Source organism: Molothrus ater, chromosome 1, assembly GCF_012460135.2.
Source record: "Molothrus ater isolate BHLD 08-10-18 breed brown headed cowbird chromosome 1, BPBGC_Mater_1.1, whole genome shotgun sequence".
NCBI classification, from domain to species: Eukaryota; Metazoa; Chordata; class Aves; order Passeriformes; family Icteridae; genus Molothrus; species Molothrus ater.
This window is the reverse complement of record NC_050478.2, coordinates 15,780,482-15,798,537: the sequence shown is the minus strand read 5'-3', so window position 1 is coordinate 15,798,537 and position 18,056 is coordinate 15,780,482. Positions and strand designations below refer to the sequence as shown.

At 44.3% G+C, this 18,056-nt stretch overlaps 1 protein-coding gene across 3 annotated transcripts in view; it reads left to right on the top strand.

Moving 5' to 3' along the window:
• JCAD (junctional cadherin 5 associated) overlaps positions 1 to 15,892 on the top strand; it is a 60,283-nt gene extending 44,391 nt beyond the window's left edge. For 2 of the 3 annotated variants that reach the window (XM_036398173.2, XM_036398177.1), the window contains exon 3: positions 5,939 to 13,561. In XM_036398173.2, the coding sequence (XP_036254066.1) occupies positions 5,939 to 9,689 (3,751 nt within the window). In that variant the 3' untranslated portion in view covers positions 9,690 to 13,561. The other variant, XM_036398184.2, reaches the window with a different exon arrangement.
• Positions 15,893 to 18,056: the final 2,164 nt, after the last annotated feature.

Sequence of the window (18,056 nt, the reverse complement as noted above, 5' to 3'; positions counted from 1 at the left end):
GTTTTACTGTGGATTCAGCCACATGCAGCTCTTGGTGGGTGATCTTACATTCATTGAAGACTTGCTTGTTCTCCTAAGGCTGCTCTTGTGGAGTAAACATGAGAAGGTGCCTGTGCACTTCTTTTACAAACAACTCCAAGCCAGTGGAAGCTGTTGTTGTCACTCCAGAAAACGTGCTCGTGCAGCCATGGCTTGCTCAGCACCGAGTACGTGCACACCGGTCTGGGGCTGGCTGGGCAGGAAGAGCTGAGTGTACACAGCCACACTCAGCCATTGTTCTGCAGCTATTTGAGGGCTGCAGATGGACAAAGGAAAGGGGCTCGAGCAGGACTGGAAGCCAGCCCAAGTATGACGATGGTTTACAAGGAAAAGCCCCTTCCTCCTGCTGAGTGGGCTTGAAACTGAAAGCAGGGGCAAACACTGTCACCTTGGGAGCTTGTCCTCTTACAAAGACCTTCAGTAACATGTGGCAAAGCCATGTGTCCCCTTACTCCTGGGCTCGTCTGCTCTTTCCCTTCACATCTTTTCCCCTTGCAAGTCTGTTTGCCTGGAGCAGGAATGGCTGCTGGTTGCCAGTTAGGATAATGGGCAGGAAGAGATGTGAGCCCTCTAAAGCAGTCATAGGACAGCAAGTCCTGGTGAAGGTCTCCAGGTGGAACCATCCATTCTAGAGAAGGAAGGACAGAACACAGATGTAAGGGTAGTTGGGAGAGTCCTTTCTGGTGTGTTTTGGATGAAGTGAACTGGACAACAAAAAAAGTGAGGAAAGATACTGAAAAAGAATGAAAGAGAAGAAGGGTTTGAAGCAGGGGACGAGGGCGTGCAGTGGTGCTGAAGCTGATGCTCAGTTTAGTGTGGAGAAATACTGTTGTGAAGAAGATCTCCCTGTGTGAGGCTGGAAGCTACCACAGCACTGCTGCTCCTGCAGCCTGTTTGTGAGAGCCTGAGTGGGTGCACAGGGGTTTGGGAGGGCTTCTGCCTCCCTGCTTCCCATTCCTCTGGGTGCATCTGCAGGGGCTCACACATCTGCCCCACATCTTGGATATGGCAGAGATATCTGTAATTGCTGGCCTTGGCTAAATATCAAATAATGCTCTCTAACAGTTTAAACATCTCTTACTAAATGCAAGGGGTGAGACCTGAAAATCTACAGTATAGTTAAATATTAATCCTGGTTTTCAAAAGTGGCTTTTCCACATAACATTTGGAACACAACCCTGGAAATGGCTTTGTCACCCTTTCATAAAAATAGAAATATTTTCTTGCTATTACTGTTACAGCAAGCTCTGATTCCCAGTGAACCTACTGGGAGCTCTCACAAGGCACTAGCAGCTGGAAAAACCTTTGTATCATCCCTTCCTTGCCATGCCTGGGAGTGTGGAATCCCTCTGGTGTGGAGCATGACACAGCCGTGGCTGGATTGGGAAGGGAGGAGGGAGCTCTCCAGGCTGGATCCAGGGAAGCCTCAGCGCTGCAGTGCCTTGTGTCAGCTCCTGAGCCCCTCCAGGTCCCCTCCCAAGTCACAAGGCTGCCATGTGCCTGTGAGCTGCTCCAAAGCTGGAGAGAAGATACCTGTGGGGCCCAGCTGGGTGTGCTCAGGCCGGTGACAGGCAGGCCATGGTGAGCTCCAGCAGATGTTTTGATATCGCTCTTGGTTTCTGGACTGCTCTGGGAAATCAGCTTCTGGTTCCCAGGTTGGGAAAGTGCTGCACACTGCAGAGACCTGGGGACAATCTGGGCCCAAAGGGAAGATGACCACCCAGGGAGTTACTCTCTGGGCATCACAGGCTTCCTGCCACCATTTCTTGGTGCTGCTTTCCCTGTTAGCACAGGGCAGGAGAGGCCCTGAGCAGGCTGTGTGTGTCCTTCAGGGGTGGTGACAGTTCCACAGCAACTCTGAGCAGGGCTTAGGCTCCTTGTCCAGGGAATTATCTACACCAAACTCCTGTTGACACCACTGAGGTAGAACTAATCCTCTCCCATACACCACGGAAGTGGGTGATGCTGCCAGCCTCATGGCTGCCTTTGCAGGCAGGTTTGCAGGGCTTGTGGTGTTTTGTGATGGCAGAGGATGATGCTGTTGTCTCTGCTTATTAAGGTTGTTCTGCTAATCAAACCTTGTTGAGCAGGGTAGAGGCTTCATAGGCACTGCTCCTGCTGGTTGTGAGGGGAGAATGATGCCCTGGTGGAATGGGGAAGGTATGTTTGGCTCCAGCCTATTGTTCTTCAGGCACAGTGTGAGGGAGCAGATGGTGGGAGGGCTCTCCTGGCTGTCCTTGCTTAACTGAGCATTTGGAGGCCACACAGTAAAGGTTTGGAAGAGGAGACAAGTCAACAAAAAAAAAAGGGATAGCTGATCCTATGAGTATAGATGAGAGTTCTCTTCACAGGAGAAGTCCCTTCTGATTCTGTTCTAAGTAGAGAGAAGAGGCACTTTGCTTAGTTGTTTGTGTGGGAGGAAGTGTTAGTAGCTAGCAAATTTAGTGATAAATAGATATCATTAATGAGATCACCTGCTGGAACAATTAGAAAAGTATATTGGTGTTTTCCAATGCTGGGTCTCAGAAGAGTGTATATGAGGATAGGATCTCAAAATAGAACAGAAGCAGCCAGTGTCCAGAACAGCCCTCTGAAAATTTTTCCACTTTGCTGGCTTTCTTAACAGTGCCCTTTGTGGGGCACAAAGTCTGTGCCAGTGCCTACAGCTCATGCAGGATGAGCTGCTGAGTGCCCAACACCTTCCACTTGCATGCTGGCAGCCAGCAGCAGGGACAGACATTCCCTACATAGTCCTGCAGTGGCCTCATTCTGCAGGATTTGGACTTGATGCTTGCACCATGCTGCTTCACTTTTGGCCCCATTATTGCATCATGTGAGGTCCTGCTGGTCCAGTGTCACCCTAGGGGAAAAGGGCAGCTTCAACCCATGGCTCTGAGCAAGACAGCTCAGTGAAATATGGTCATACAGCCAGTGCAGCTTAGACTTATGGCCTCATTTCTTGTAAAGACCTAAAATTCACAGAAAGCTAGAAATAGTTTTGGGGGTTTTGAACCATTTTAATTAAACTGACTTTATATAGAATCAATTCAAAGCATTTTATGAGAGCAAATGTGATACGTATTAGAAGCAGGCCTGTTAGAAGAGAGTTCATAATGTTAAAACCCATCTCCTTGATCCCTTGGGACCACTCTGTCCCTGGAACTTAAATCTCCACAGTTGGTGCCATGGGACTGCTCCATCCTCAGCTCCATCCTCCTCCCAGCTAGCAGGCACGTGGAAGCTGCTGTGTCTGGGTGTGCATTTCTTTGTGCATCAGCATTGGCACATCCTGGAGAGACACAGAATTGTGTAGTGGCAGAGTCAGAGATGAGCTGCTGCACAGAGGGGCTCTGAAGTCTTCTCTCTGGTGATATGCACCACCTCACCTTTGGTGAGGCTGCAGTGAAGCATTTTAGACTTGGAGTGGCTCTTGGAAGTTTCCCCTTCCAGCACTTGATGGACTGCAAGAGCCAGAAGTGCCACATGTCCAGGAGGGAGGCACTCTGTGCTGCAGCTGTGGCCACAGGCAGGGTGGTTGGGCTGTGCCTGCCTACCATGCCTGCATGCAGGGGTGCAGGAGCTGCTCTCCATCACTGGGAGCAGAGGAGACTTCAGGATGGAGCTGCACTGGAGGGTCCTTGGAGCATCCTCTCCACACAGTGCAGTGTCATCTTCACAAGTTTATGGGGTCCCTGATAGAGGCTGGCTATGTAAGCACTTCTAGTGCCTTAGCCAGGATTTAGACAGACAGATACTGTCTGTCCTATGAGTAGATCTTAGAAAGGATCAGGTTTTAAAATGCTCTAAATGCCTCCTTTTAAATGTCTTTTTTACAGTCTTGTTGCAATGATGTACAGGTTACACAGTGGATTGTATCATGTTCTAAAGTTCATTACTGAAGCCTAGTTATTAACCTTTAAAAATAAGTTTAATATTTTAAACAGCTTTTAATAAATGGAGGGGCTTTCTCTCTTTCTGTTGAAAAGGATTTTTGGTTACTTTATGGGGTTTTTTTAATGGTGACTTAAGCTTTGCAACATCACAGGATATTTAAAAATCAGAATTTTTAGGTGCTTTTCTAAGAGACGCTACCACTTAAGCAGGAATCATCTCAAAGAAGTCTGATGGCCTGTGCTGAGCAAGATGTCAAACTAAATAATTCTAATGGTCTCTTCTGATCTTGGAATCTACGACTGTACTTCCTGAAATTTCTGTAGACCCTTTTACAATGATGGATAAAATCAATCAGAAAGAGAACCTGTTCATTTTCTCCTCACTCTTACTGGACCCTGTTTCTCACCTCATTTTGTAAACACAGATATAGATGGTGCCACAGCAGTATGGGGATGAGATGAAAAGATAGAAAACAACTTTTGTTCAGCTGTATATTTCCACATGGAAGTTTTTGTTGTTACCACAGTCAGCTTCTGATATAGAAGGTGTCCTGTTATATTTCATTGATTAATGGAGATGTCTGTTCCTTCTTGGGGTTCAGCAATCAAACTGTGTTTCATGCTTCAGAGGCAGAACATTTTGTTCAGAAGCTCAATCTCAATCCAATTGAATTAATGTGAACAAGATGCTCCTTATCCCAGTCTGGTTTTTAAACTTTTAGACTCATAGGATGAAAGTAATATACATAAAAGAAAATTGCTGTGGATCTGCATGGCTTAATTTTCATTCTGAATTTTGATTTGTATTATGTCTTCACAAGGTCCTATTTAAATAGATCATTTACATAGATCATGTTTTTAGTAAAAAACAGCCAGATGATGCTGTTTATATACCTTGGGGTGCAGGGAGGAGGAAGAAATTCTTGGGTTCTATCTACATACTTGTCCTATTTCTGTCAATTTAGATTTTTCTTTCCAGTCTTATGCTGGTGGCAGCCACATAGTGTAAAGGCAGTTATATTGTTGGACACCTTAGGTACAAGAATAGCAGAATGCTATTCAAGTAGAAAATTAATTATTTATATAGAAGGGTACCAATTTTGATCTGCAGAAATGTATAAAACAGTTTACACTCTGTTCAGAATAGACAATGAACCTATTTTGTTCATGTAAATCTGTGTTCTGAATATCTAATCTGCAATGTCTAATGTCTTTCATATTTCACCGATAGATTATTTTATTTAAGAATTTTAAACTTCTTTTGAGGTATTTTACATTTAAAATATTGGTTCCGTCTTATTCAGAACTGTGTTGATACATCACCATTGTTGTGACATGTGTCATTTAATCCAAAGCACCCTGAAGAAATTTTTTCCGCAGAACGATGAACAAGAATCAATTCAGGAACTGACATGTTTAATTTCAGCACTTTTACCAGGATGCAAATCATGTTTCTTACAGACTGTATCTTATGAAATCTTATGATATAGACACCTACCTGTTCTCCCTACCTCTGCTTCTTGGAATTCTATTAAACTTGAATACCACAGTAGTCTCCTTGACATCTATAGATTTTAATTTAGCAGGATACAGAAGTAATTTAAGACAGTCACTTCTGGTTTTAGAATGGTATCTTAGAATCAGAGGCTGGTCTGGGTTGGAAGGGGCCTTCAAGATCATCTAGTTCCAAGCCCCCTGCTGTGGGCAGGGAATTTTCTAATGTCCATCAAGGAGGGCTGTGCATGTTTGCACAGCAGGTAACTCTGCATTTGTCTCTCTAACATCTTTGCATAGCTAACAACCTGTCAGATGAGCTTCTTTCCCTTCCTTTACCCATGTTAATTGACTGACTTTTAAATCCTCTCATTAAAATTGTCATCTGGTTGCAACTTGATTACACAAAACCCCATTGGCATAACTCATCATTTGACCTCCTAATGGCCTTACCCATGGTAGAAAGAACAGGCACCTGTGCACACTGCCTCTGACACTGCTTTTTTTTCCAGGGCTTATGACAGGCCTCATTTAGCACGGTCTTCCCAGCCGAAGACTGATAAAGATCTGGCCTATTGGAGAAGACGAGGACAGGACTTCAGTGTGCTACTGGGCTATTCCCAGAAGGCCAGTGTGGAGATGAAAGGCCTGGCTGCATCCCCAGGGGCACCTCGGCAGCCCAAGGAGAATCAGCTGAAGGTGGGCACAGGTGCAGGGTATGGCAGAAGAAGTGGCTTGCAGAAAAGCTGTGAAGTGTCCAGCAGCTGCAAATGGCAAAGTCTGGAAGTAGAGAGCTGGAACCAGCCAAAAAAGGTAGGGAGGCAAATGTCTGAGGGTGACAGGGAGAAGCTGCTTCAAGAGCTGTATTCGCTGACGCTGGGAGACAACGTGCTCAGCACCCAGAGCAGGGGGAAATCACAGTCCTTGCCAAGGGTCCTTTCACCTGAGAGCATGAGGTGCGTGGAAATGCCCTCCCTGACCAACAGTAACAACTCGCTCAGTGTCACTAAAACCCCCTCCTATTCCCCAAACAGACTGAGTGTGGAACCAGCCAAGCACCATGGAACAGGAGGCAATTTCCTTCCCCTGGTGAAGCCCAAGTATGGGAGACCTCTCAAGCCTCCATCCTATGAACTGCAGCGGCAGACTAGGGCACCTGCAGAAACCGTGGGTTTCCAGGACCACTACCAGAAAGAGGAACCTATCTCCTACTTAGCCAAAGTCAATGAGCCAAGGCAAGATGCTGGCATTCCAGATTCTGGTTTGGAGCCCCCAGTGTATGTACCTCCTCCTTCTTACAAATCCCCACCTCACCAACACACGACCCCCCATTCCCCCAGTGAAGTGCCTAAAACCAACACGTGCGCCAGCAGTGATCCACAGGGTCCTGCAGAGCGGGTTGTCCCCTGCCAACGACCAGCAATGAATACTTTTGAAGTGGGGGGTGACCCTTGCAAAGACAACCATTTTCCTCATGAGAAGCAAAGCCATGCAAGGCGCCCTGCTGACCACCTGCGTTCCGTTCAGTACATTCCCTTTGATGATCCTCGGATACGACACATTAAAATTGCACCACTGGAAGGTCTGCAGGGCAACTCTAACCACACTGAAAATGCATGTAGTCCCAGTTCTGGTGCTTTGCAAGAGAGAAATCTTGAAGTACAGTGCAACAGTGCCTTTGTGGATGCATCAAACTTGTCCAGTTCTGCAAAGGGAGAAAGAACTTCTGACAGCTCCACCCATAGCAACAGATGGTTGGCACCATCCATCCGAGATCAGGAAAACTGTGCCTTGCCGGACCAAAGAGACAATTGTAGAGCAGCTAATCACAGCCCCCGTAACGAAGCCAGCACAGAGTACACAAAAGGCAAACTTTCTGTAAGAAATTCACATATGGACAACACCTGTGAGACTGTTACAAAAGTGAAAAAGTTTGAACCTGGAGTTGGGATGCAGAGCAAAAAGAGTTCAAAGAAAAAAATGAATGAAACTATATTTTGTTTGGTCTCCATCCCAGTTAAATCAGAATCCAATCTGCCAGATACAGATAGGAACAACAACATAACTCAGAGCCCTGATAAGAATAGGTTTGATAACAATGGGGCTTTGCAAGAACAAAGTCTCTTAAGTATGTCTTCAACAGACTTGGAGTTACAAGCGCTTACAGGAAGCATGACCAATAAAAATGAGTTACAAAAACAAGAGCTGTGGAGACCAGAAGAGTTCAAACAAATGAATGACCTCAGATTTATTCAGCCTACAAAACACAGAGAGCTGAAATATTCTGGCTCCTGGCCAGGTGATCAGTACAAAGACCAGCAGACACAGACAAGTTTCTCTGAAGAACCCGAGAGCCCAGAATTTTTCCATGGTACAAAGCCTGGGAAGCCTGATAGTAGCAAACAGCTATCTCCAAAACTCCCAGGATGTACAACATCCCCAATGGGGCCAAAACAGACAGGGTCACCTTCTGATGAGAGAGGCTGCAGACAGAACAGTTACAGTATGAAGGGCCAGACACACCTTAGCCAGTCTAGCAACAGTGCATTTTCTAGGACTGCCATCTCAGTCCTTAAGTCTCCCTCCCCAAAAGCCCACCAGAGCCAGCCTGTGCCTGTCCAAGAGAGGGAAAATGGCCTTCTTTCCAAGGGAGATATAGTTAAGGGAGAACCAGGTGCTCCCTGCAACAGTACAGAACCATTTGGGCAGTTCCTGTTGAAACCTGTAAGTCGCCGTCCCTGGGATGTAATAAGTGAGCTAGAAAGTTTTAACAAGGAGCTGCAAGGGCAGGAGGAGAGCACAAGCAGTGAAGAAGATTTGGAAAGTGCTGCAGCTCCTCTGCAGGCAGGTGCCTTTATGCACAGGAGGGAGTCCAGAAAAGAGAAATCAAGCCAGGAGCCAAAACATGGTGGGAAATCAGAAATGGTTGTGCCAGAGGTGCCGGTAATTAGGTCAGGAAGGGTTAAAAGTAAGTCTGAAAGTTGGAGCATGGGGACAGAGCATGGTGGCGAGCTAAGATGTGGTGGCTCTCAAGGTTTCTCAAAGCCAGGAGGGAGCAGTGAAGGAGTCAGGCCAGCAGATGGAAGACTGAAAACAGAAATGGGGATGGGGGAAGCCAAGAGCAGAACAAGCAAACAGCCAGTTCATGACAGCCCTATCAAAAGAGTTTTGTCCAGTAGCTCAAGTAGTTCATGTTACAGTAATCCTTTCAATAACCCTATCTTGCAGGAGATGAGTGAAGACCAAAATTACCTAGACTTTGTTAAACTAAGCAGAGGTGCAACTCCCACAAATGATAGGGTATTAGAGAGAGGGTCAGGAGTACGCTTGTCACTAACAAAGAGGAACCAAAGGTGCTCTGAGCCAGATTTGAGGTCAGTAGGACTTGATGTGGCCCCAGAACCTGGTGCTAACAATTCTGATCACTCTTCAGATGCAAATGCAGTGGAAATCCCTGTGAATGAGTCATTGCAGGCAAGAGCTGCAAGAATTTTAGGTATAGATATAGCAGTGGAGTCTCTCCTTCCAGATGACCATGCTGGGCCCCACCCAGGCACTAGCCCTTCAAACGGTGCTCAGGACTTTGAGTCATCAACTGTAGGGAACACAGTAAGTAACAAAGAAGGAAAAAAAGAAGATTCTTATGAAGGCAGACGAAAGTGTGGCTGGACGGAGAGCGCTCTCTTTGTCAGAGCAGGAGGGCGATCTTTATACCCTGTTGAAAGCCAGGCCACTCTCCAAGAAGCCAGCGCTAAACCACTGGTAACTGAGCAAGTTCTTGAACAGCCTGTGAGTCCCAGCCAAGGTGAGGACCAAAACTTGGTTTGCAAGTCAGCTGCTTATCAGCATTCAGAAAAGAGAGTGAGGAGCACCTCAAAAGTGATAGAGACACTCCAAGGCAAGCTCACGTCTCCACCCAGCCGGACTGCCATGGATCGCTTGGTGCGGATGAAAGAAGTTGACTCTGTGTCACGCATGAGACGCCTGAGCATTAAGAGCGCAGACTCGGGAGAGGAGGTGGATGAGGAGAAGCTGTTGAAGGTACCAGAGGAGAGAGGAAGCAAACTGGCAAGCTCAGGGGCTGTTTCCAAGCGTGTTATCTCTCTCACTGAAAATGGATGTTTAGGTGGAATGGACAAGAAGAAAATCGACAGAGATTTTTCTTTAGGTAAGACCCTGTTATGGGAGATCCAGATGGGTACTCGTTTCTTATGTAACGGGCATGATCGGTTTGCTTATGCCCACGTAATGCTGCTCAAATAGTAACAGGCTGTAGGTGGTACTATCCTCATCTGGGAGCCACCCACTTTGCTCTCCTTGTGGAAAAGATGAGTGTTCTCTGGTCCCATTTTAGGAATTGTTACTGTGAAACTCACTTGTGATACAGAAATTCATTCACAGAGACTGGAGTGCTCCCTAAGGTCTTGTCTCTGTCTAATTGTTTCAGGGAATGGCCAGGCTAAAACAGTGGAGTTCAAAGACAGTCACTCTAATGCCAGTGTTTGGGAACATGTGGTCATTTAATCATAGCTGTTCCTTGAATGCCAATTTTTTTCCTTCTCTAATACTTAAGTAGACACATACTATATCATAGTTCAGAAGAAACTAAAAATAAAAATCTGATGTTCTTCTATGAAGCCTCTGGGAAATGGCTGCATATAGGGGCCTGGAAATTCTCTCTCTCATGAATATTTTCCAGATCAGATGTTGAGAATAACTATTAACCCCAGGACAAATGGAAAGTTGACTTTTTCAGTGAACACCTTTTTTTTTTTTACTATTTTTGGTGTTTCTGATCTCTCTCTAAAACATATAAACTTGTGTAGTCCATATGCATCCCCAAAGTAACATGAGCAGTTCCCTCTCTGAAACAGTTTTCATTTAGCATTTTTTTTAACAACTGAAAATCAGTTGTTGCTATAGATCTGTGTAAAGGGATAAATCTCCCAGGCCACCTGCCTAGTCTATTAAATAAATTGGAGTGAGCAAACATAGAGTGTGAAAGCTGTTAAATTAATATTAATCTCCTCCTTCCTTTTTCCATCCTTTCTGTTACAGTTGACACTTTGCCTTGAAATCTGCACAGGTTATTCATTTAACCTTATTGATAAAAATCTATTCACAGTTTTCCAGTACAGAGGGACTGAAATTAAATGAGGTATACTTTAAACTGGATATATGCAATTCCAACTGAAAAGAAATGCTTGTGTGAGTTCTAAGTATTGACTCCTGCAGCCTTGAAGCCTTTTTCTCCATGTCTTTTTCTGTATCCCACATCTTTGTCTCTCTCTTCTCTGAACTGTATTTCTCCAGACCAGATTTTTCAAACAGACTGATTCAGCTTTCTTGTACCCATCAGGTCTAGTCTGCCCCACATGCATTTCATATGCTTTCCTCCCTTGGGGTTTCTGCTGGAGTGAAGAAAATAACTGTTGTGGTGACATGACTTCAGGGATGTATCAAAACAGATTGTGTGCATTTTATTGGAGAGTTATTCTGCAGTAAATTAGATCTAAATTTATCCTTCTTGCTGACGATGCCAGGCTTATATTCTGCAGTGTGTTCCCACTGCAGCAGCTCCCTCACAGCCATAACAGCCCTTCTTGTGTTTGAATGGCATGAATGTCCCTTCCTGCTGTGCATGTCCAGGGTGACACATGTGGGGTGGGCAGGTGGCTTCTGGCCTCTTCCCATCCAAAGAGACCCTGATTTGTTGCTGGCCCCAAAAGCTTCACCTTACAGGGTGACTGTAGATTCATGTTTGTAAGAGGGCCTGATGTTGTGTCTTCCTCTTTTAAATCTCATTCCAATTTTCACAACAGCTCATTGGTACCATTGAAAGCCCAAATGAGAATTAATCCTGAAATCCTGATTGTTTTTGTTGCTTTCAAAGAGCAAATATTCCATTCTAAAAGGCCACTCTATTTGGAGCAAGGTAGGATGATGTTAGACTTATAATTGCAGACTGGGCCTGTCACAGAGGCTGCAGCCCTTAGCAGAAACAGGCTTTTACATGTATAATGTAGCTTGGCAGACGAACAGTCATCTCAGAGTAAGAGCCCTGCCAAAACTGAGTGCAAGCTCATCTTACTATGCAAATACTGCCATTAGGAGAACATCTCTAAGTGTTCCCAAATGCATTGGATGTCTTTTCTCCTTTGCTGTTGGAAGACATGAGTCTGCTAATCTGGCTTTGTTTCTGTAGAGAGCATTTCAAATGAGCTTAACCAAATGTTGAATAAGCATTTCTGTATCAGTGCTAGAACTCCAATGTCTGTCCCCCTCAAAAGGGTGACCTGGCCTGTCAGTCTGGCACTTTTGTGTCCTTGGTTTAGGTGCTGAGGGCATGGGTAAGCTTTCAGGGAATATACTGAGCCTTGCAGAGGCTCCATGTCTTGTGGCCTGGTTTTCTCCCTTCCTCCCCACCCCTGTCTTGCCACTCCCTGAAACAGTGAGCACCTGAAATTTTGTGGGGAATTCTGTTAATGGGAATGTGTCTGGCCTTAGGAAAATCAGGTTTCTGAAATGCAAATCCATTTTTATCCTTAGGTCAACCTGTCACAGAACACTTCAGAATTTTTAACAGAATTTCTAACAGTTTAGATGGCAAAATATTTATGACCAAAAAAAATGTTACTGCTTTAGAGGCATCTTCATACACCATCAGTGCATTAAGCTTAAAAAGATGCCGCACTATCCTAGAGCTCATTATCCCACAAAAGCTTTATTTCTGTTGATTTTTTGCATTCATGTGGTGTCTGTTTGGAAATACCAGAAAAGGCTTAGCAGAAATAATAGGTGTTGCTGGCACAGACTCCTTTCTTGGCTGGACTAGCAGCTCCAGGAGGGTGGGCAAGAGAAGTGATAAAAGATTCTGCAATACAAGTCCACCCACTGGGGCCAAATCCAGAAGTCCTTTCTTAGCCAGTTCCCCCTTGACGTGAGTGTGGATGTAGCAGATGGACACTTGCACATAGGAGCAAAAATTTCCCTGGAGGATTTTTATGCTTTTTATGTTTGAATGAAGACATTCACTCACATCAACACGAAAGTCCTGAGGATGAATGTTTTACTCCAAAGTGTGATATTTGTGTGTGGAATTATTTTCATGCTCAGCTGTTTAAATGTGAGTGCAGTGGGAGTACAGCCTACGGGAGGGACGTTTAAGGTTAGCACAGATTCCCAGGTTGTGTAAGAGCAGAAGCAGCACGCGGCAGCGCGGCTGCAGTGCTGGTTTGTCTGGGCCCTCTGTGCCTGCTGACTCCTCCCTAGGTAGCCCTGGCTCCTACATGCCATGACCATGCACAACAAGGGCAAGCCAGGCATCTGCATGATGGCACTGGGCAGGCAGAGCTCACAGGGCAAAGCCTTTTCGTTGCAATCCTCTCCCAGAGTGACAAGGGTGAAGGAAAAGGCTCATGTCTGCTTACTATATGGCCAGCAGTGGGATAAACCCAATTAAGAAACCTGATAGAAGAGTGTCCTCAGGGATTTGGGAAAAGGAAAACCAGCCTATGGTATGTCCTGTGAACTGGCAGGAGGGAGGCTAGAAGTGAAGAAGAGTGGTAGCAAGCCATTCCAGTGCTCTAGTGAATAAGGCTGAAACCTGAGCTGCAGTTTTGCAGACTGAAGCAAGACAGACTAACCATAGTGATGCAATGCAGCTGTGCTTTCCTGTTTTCTGTTGAATTAATCTGAAATGAAGGATTTGCAATCAAATGAAAAGACCCTGATGACTGCATGGCATAATCACTCCTTCAGCCAGCCTTACACACCCTGCTAGGATGCTTAAAGCATTTGCTGGTCCTTAGTGTTCAGTGCAAGGGGGAACAAATCTTATGTCTTTTTCTTCTTGTCAAAGCACCTGAAAACTGGAAGTAATCACTTAACATTCAGTATGCTTGTTCCTACCTATCTAAGGCCTTCCCAAATTCTATCTTCATGCATTTGGTCAGAGCTGTTGCTGAATTATAGTGGTAAAAACACAGAATTTGGGTCAGGAATGTGATATGTATCTTTAATGCAGCAAGCTTTATCAGCTTCTCTTTTTTAAAATAAAAACTAGGGAAAAGATGTGTCATTTTCACAGCTAGAAATATTGAATAGATTTCACAATACATTATTAATGGTGTTTTCTTGTTTTTTTTCCAGATACATATGACCCCACCAAAGTTGAAAAGGTGTGAGATTAGTGAAGAGGAGAATAGAGAGATTTCTGCTCTACTAAGAATGTTTCACTGATTTTTTTCTGGGTGCTTTTTGTTTGGTTTTTGTTCTTTAACATTTGGAAATTGTCTCCATTTGTGATGTTCATGGTGTACTGATAATGCCTTTACCACTGCCACTAGGAATTAGCTATTCATGTCTGAAACTGTTGCGGAGACCACAGAAAAATGACTCCTACATTGGAACCATCTGGCTTTGTAGTGTTTAAGACAATACCTACCATTGGCAAAGAGTTTTCATCTGAACTTTATTTCAGTCTTTAGCAAGGATAATGAAATGCATCAAGTGAGGTGTTACATTGGTGTAAATGTAAACGTGGGAAATTTGTGAAATTATTTTTAAAAGAATGTGAATCTATAAGCTACACTTCTAAGTATCTACATTCTGAACTTTGTTTAACTTAAGGGATTTTTGGCCATAAGTAGAAAGTGCTGCTGCACTGCGTGGGGGAAGGAATGTGAAAGAGTGGTAGCAAAGACTGATTGTGAAATTCTCTCTGACTTCCAGAGTTTGAATTTACTTGGATTAAATACTTACTTGCCACCTATAAAGAAGAAAAACAAAATGCAAAAGCTTCTAAAAGATGGAAGACTTTTGTAGTACAGTGTACAGAACATGTAATTATAGTAGCTGGCAACTATGTTTCAAACCAATGCAAAGTATACCACTGGCTGTTTTGCACTCAGTATTACCTGTTTTTGTTTTGCTGTTTAGAAATTCTTTATATGAAAGAATAATAGCTGGTTTAAAATAGCCCATTTTAACAAAGTAACTATATTTCTTGTTACAGAATACTATCTATTTTTCTACGATGTAAACAATTGCTAACAAGTGGCAAGTATAAAGAAGTATTATTATTATTATAATTATTATTATAATTATATTTTAAGAAGACTTATTCCTTTGAGTGAAGGTGCCCCAAGCAGATTTCACTTATATATCTTAATGCACACACCATATTGCCACTTACTTGGTAGCGCTACCTTATTTTGCTCTGAAAAAAAAGCCATCTATCTATCTATCTATCTATCTATCTATCTATCTATCTATCTATCCATCTGTCCATCTATCCATCTATCTATTTACCACACGGTTAATTTCTAATTTTTCCCACTCAACCCTTGGATTGTTCTTCTTGGAGCCACTTTCTGAAACACACTGAGAACTCTCCAGGCTGGTGCTGCTGCCATTCCATTCCAGGGATGCTGATTACCAAAAAGTGGGTTTGGATCTTTGTCCCAGTGTTGCCGAGTGGCTCAGATAAAATGCCTGCTTGCTTTCTTATACTTTGTTCCCTTTTACAGATTATGAGTTTGGATTAGGCCAGTGCACAAAAGTAAGTAAAACTGGGTTCTTCTTCCCTGAAGTCAGCAGATGTTGCTGGGGAGAAGTTCAAGTGTCTTTTTGATGGCATTTAAATACATGGCTTTAAATATATTTTATCTGCACACACAAATGCATGAATTACAGAATTTATAATAAAGCCTATGCATTCTGCCCTTTGATCCTGAATTAGCCTGCTAATTATCTGTGTCTTAAAAGCCTTTATGTCCATTCCTGTAAGTTTTTTGTAAGTACCTGTGTACTAACATTTTTCTGATGACTTGTTCATGTACTTCACCATTCTATTCTCTTGGCCTTTTCTGGGTTTTAGCATAATTTTATTTTTTAAAATCTTGTAATTTCTTGAAATATTTTTTCCTAAGTCTGTAATTTGGAAAGAACGATTGGGAAAAACACTCATCCTGTGTTTTGGCAGCAAGAGTTTCTTGTCTGTAACACATGATTCTGTTACATATGGACTATTTAAAGCTTGCTTGAAAAGAAAATGTGGTGTATAATTTATTTTATTAACTCTTGCACATGCTGTGTAGCAATACTTGTTGACAAACTGTTCCTACCACTCTTACTATATTCACCTCTCTTCATCCCCATCTAGGACATCCAGGGACTTGTAGATAGCTACAAAACATGTTTCTCCCCCCAGTGCCTCCCCACCTGAATCCTGCCCATAAAAAAACAGTTCTGAAAGAACTTCATCCACTCTCATCTTCCTACTAACCAGTGAAGCTGAGATGCATAGCAATTAATTGAAAGTTTTAGTTTAACCTTGATTGCAGAAGAACTGTAAATTGTCCCATATAAGCATTGCTATTGCCTTCTGTTTATGTCTACATGGAACAGAAGTTTTCTGTGCATTTTATTTTCTTCTGATACTAATAGGTTTATTGATTCTGCAATGTGTCTGTTTCATTCATCAGTTATGTCAAGTAATTACTTTTCCAAAGCACACAAACATCCAAGATCTTAAAAAAAAAAAAGAAGAAGAAGAAGAAGAGGCAGGAGGCAACAGTATTAAAAATATTGCAGAGGAAGTTTTATTTATCAAAACCAAAAAAAGAAAACCTAAAAAGTGGGTAAGCTTTGTTTTGCAGTAGTGTGTGACTGACCAGTGGATGGAGGAGCAGAAATGGTGTATTCCTCTAACAACATTGGTAGTTTCATTTGGTACTATGATACAGACAATTGAGAAATCCATAGGGTACAGTTTTCTTAACAATTCTGCCTCAGTGTTTCTACAGTGTCAATACCATGGGTCAGCTATTGGAATGGACTGTATTGTACCATAGCTGAACCACCTTTCCAGAAGCCTTTTGTCAGTTTGCAGCCCTGAGCTCCTTTTATGCCAGACATGGTTAAAAACCAGTGAATGGGGATTGCCAGTGCCTGTCTCAATAGGTCCATAAAACTGTCTTGGCAACAGTCATCACTGGAAATGGCAGCAGCAGGAGCTCAGGGCTGAGCGGGTGCAGAGGTGGAGGATGCAGCAGGCTGCTGCCAGTGCCTCGTGCAATGCAAGCACAGTGAAAAGTGAGGAACTCTGCCTTTATTCTAGGGGGAAGAGAAGAGCTAGACCTCAAAAATTATGTTTTTACAACGTGCTGTGTATCCAGCTCATGCTGCTGCTATGCTGTTATAGCTGAGGAAGCTGACGTTGGGGGAAGATACTGTTTTCATGAGCAATCTCAGAAATTCATGCAAAAAACCCCTAAACCTGACTGATCCATACATCTAAAAACATGTTTAATGGGGACACCCAGGACTTGGATGGCTAAAGAGGACCTGCCAACTCCTTCCCTTTACCCTGTTGAAATCCAGAAGGGACAGTCACATCCTGAGGGGCTGGTGCCAGTAAACAGCGGCTGGTGGCAGGAAGATAAAATCGAACCCGACATTCCAGGCTCCTAGCTCCTATATGAGGAAGAGAAGCCACCCGTGAACTCCGGGGCTGCCGAACGGCCCGAGCCCTGCGGGCGGGGCAGGACGGCCTCTCCCGGTGCGGCAGAGGCAGGGGGAGCGGGGCTGGGATGGGGAGCGGGGCTGGGAGCGGGGCTGGGATGGGATGGGAAGAGGGACTGGAATGGGGAGCGGGGCTGGGATGGGGAGCGGGACTGGGATCGGGGCTGGGATGGGGAGCGGGACTGGAATGGGGAGCGGGGCTGGGATGGGGAGCGGGACTGGGATCGGGGCTGGGATGGGGAGCGGGACTGGGATCGGGGCTGGGATGAGGAGCGGGACTGGAATGGGGATTGGGGCTGGGATGGAGAGCGGGGGCCGGGCGGGCTCTGCCCGGGGGCGGTGCATCTGAGGAGGGCAGCGCGCTCCCTCCTGCGGCTCCCGAGCGCCAGCGGGAAGTTGGTTTCCCTGAAGAACCGCTGTTGGCGGGCCCCAAGCCATCCTCCTTGCTAGAGTCGTCTGGAACTAGACAAAGTGAGGTCTGAGCAGAGCTCTTCAGTGTTTGAAATGCCACCACACCACAGCTAAAGGAGGGGATGGGAAGGCAAAGAAGGGAAATGCCTCTGAATGACCTGAGACCTCCGGTGACAGAAATGCCCTGTGATACAGTGCACCTGACCAAGCATCACTCATCAGATATTAACTCAAGAAGCCTTCCCAGGCATAAGAAGGGCTGTTGTATTTCATACCACAGGTTTGTCTTTATTTAAAACACCAGCATCATGTATCAAAACCATAAAGTTTCCTTGACTCCGCTCCTGATGTGGGGAACAAGTCTTTGTACTGAAACATCCAATGATTCTGGGAAAACAGGAAGGACAGCAATGCTTAAATTTGTGAAGTCAGAATTAATGTCTCACCCTTAAAAAATAATCATTCCTATCAAAGATTATTTAAGGATAAATATTGGAATTTTGCAAAATATTTCTGTTTAGTATCACAAATCAATATAAATATCTAGAGTCAACATTTTATTGCCTTTTCCACATGGACAGCCAGCTGAAGATTTGTTTTATAGTGCTCGACCTTCTCTTTGGGTTAAACTGTTGATACGTTCTTCACTGCCTTTTTTCAAAGAAAAAAACCAAACAGTGGAGTGATTGGGAG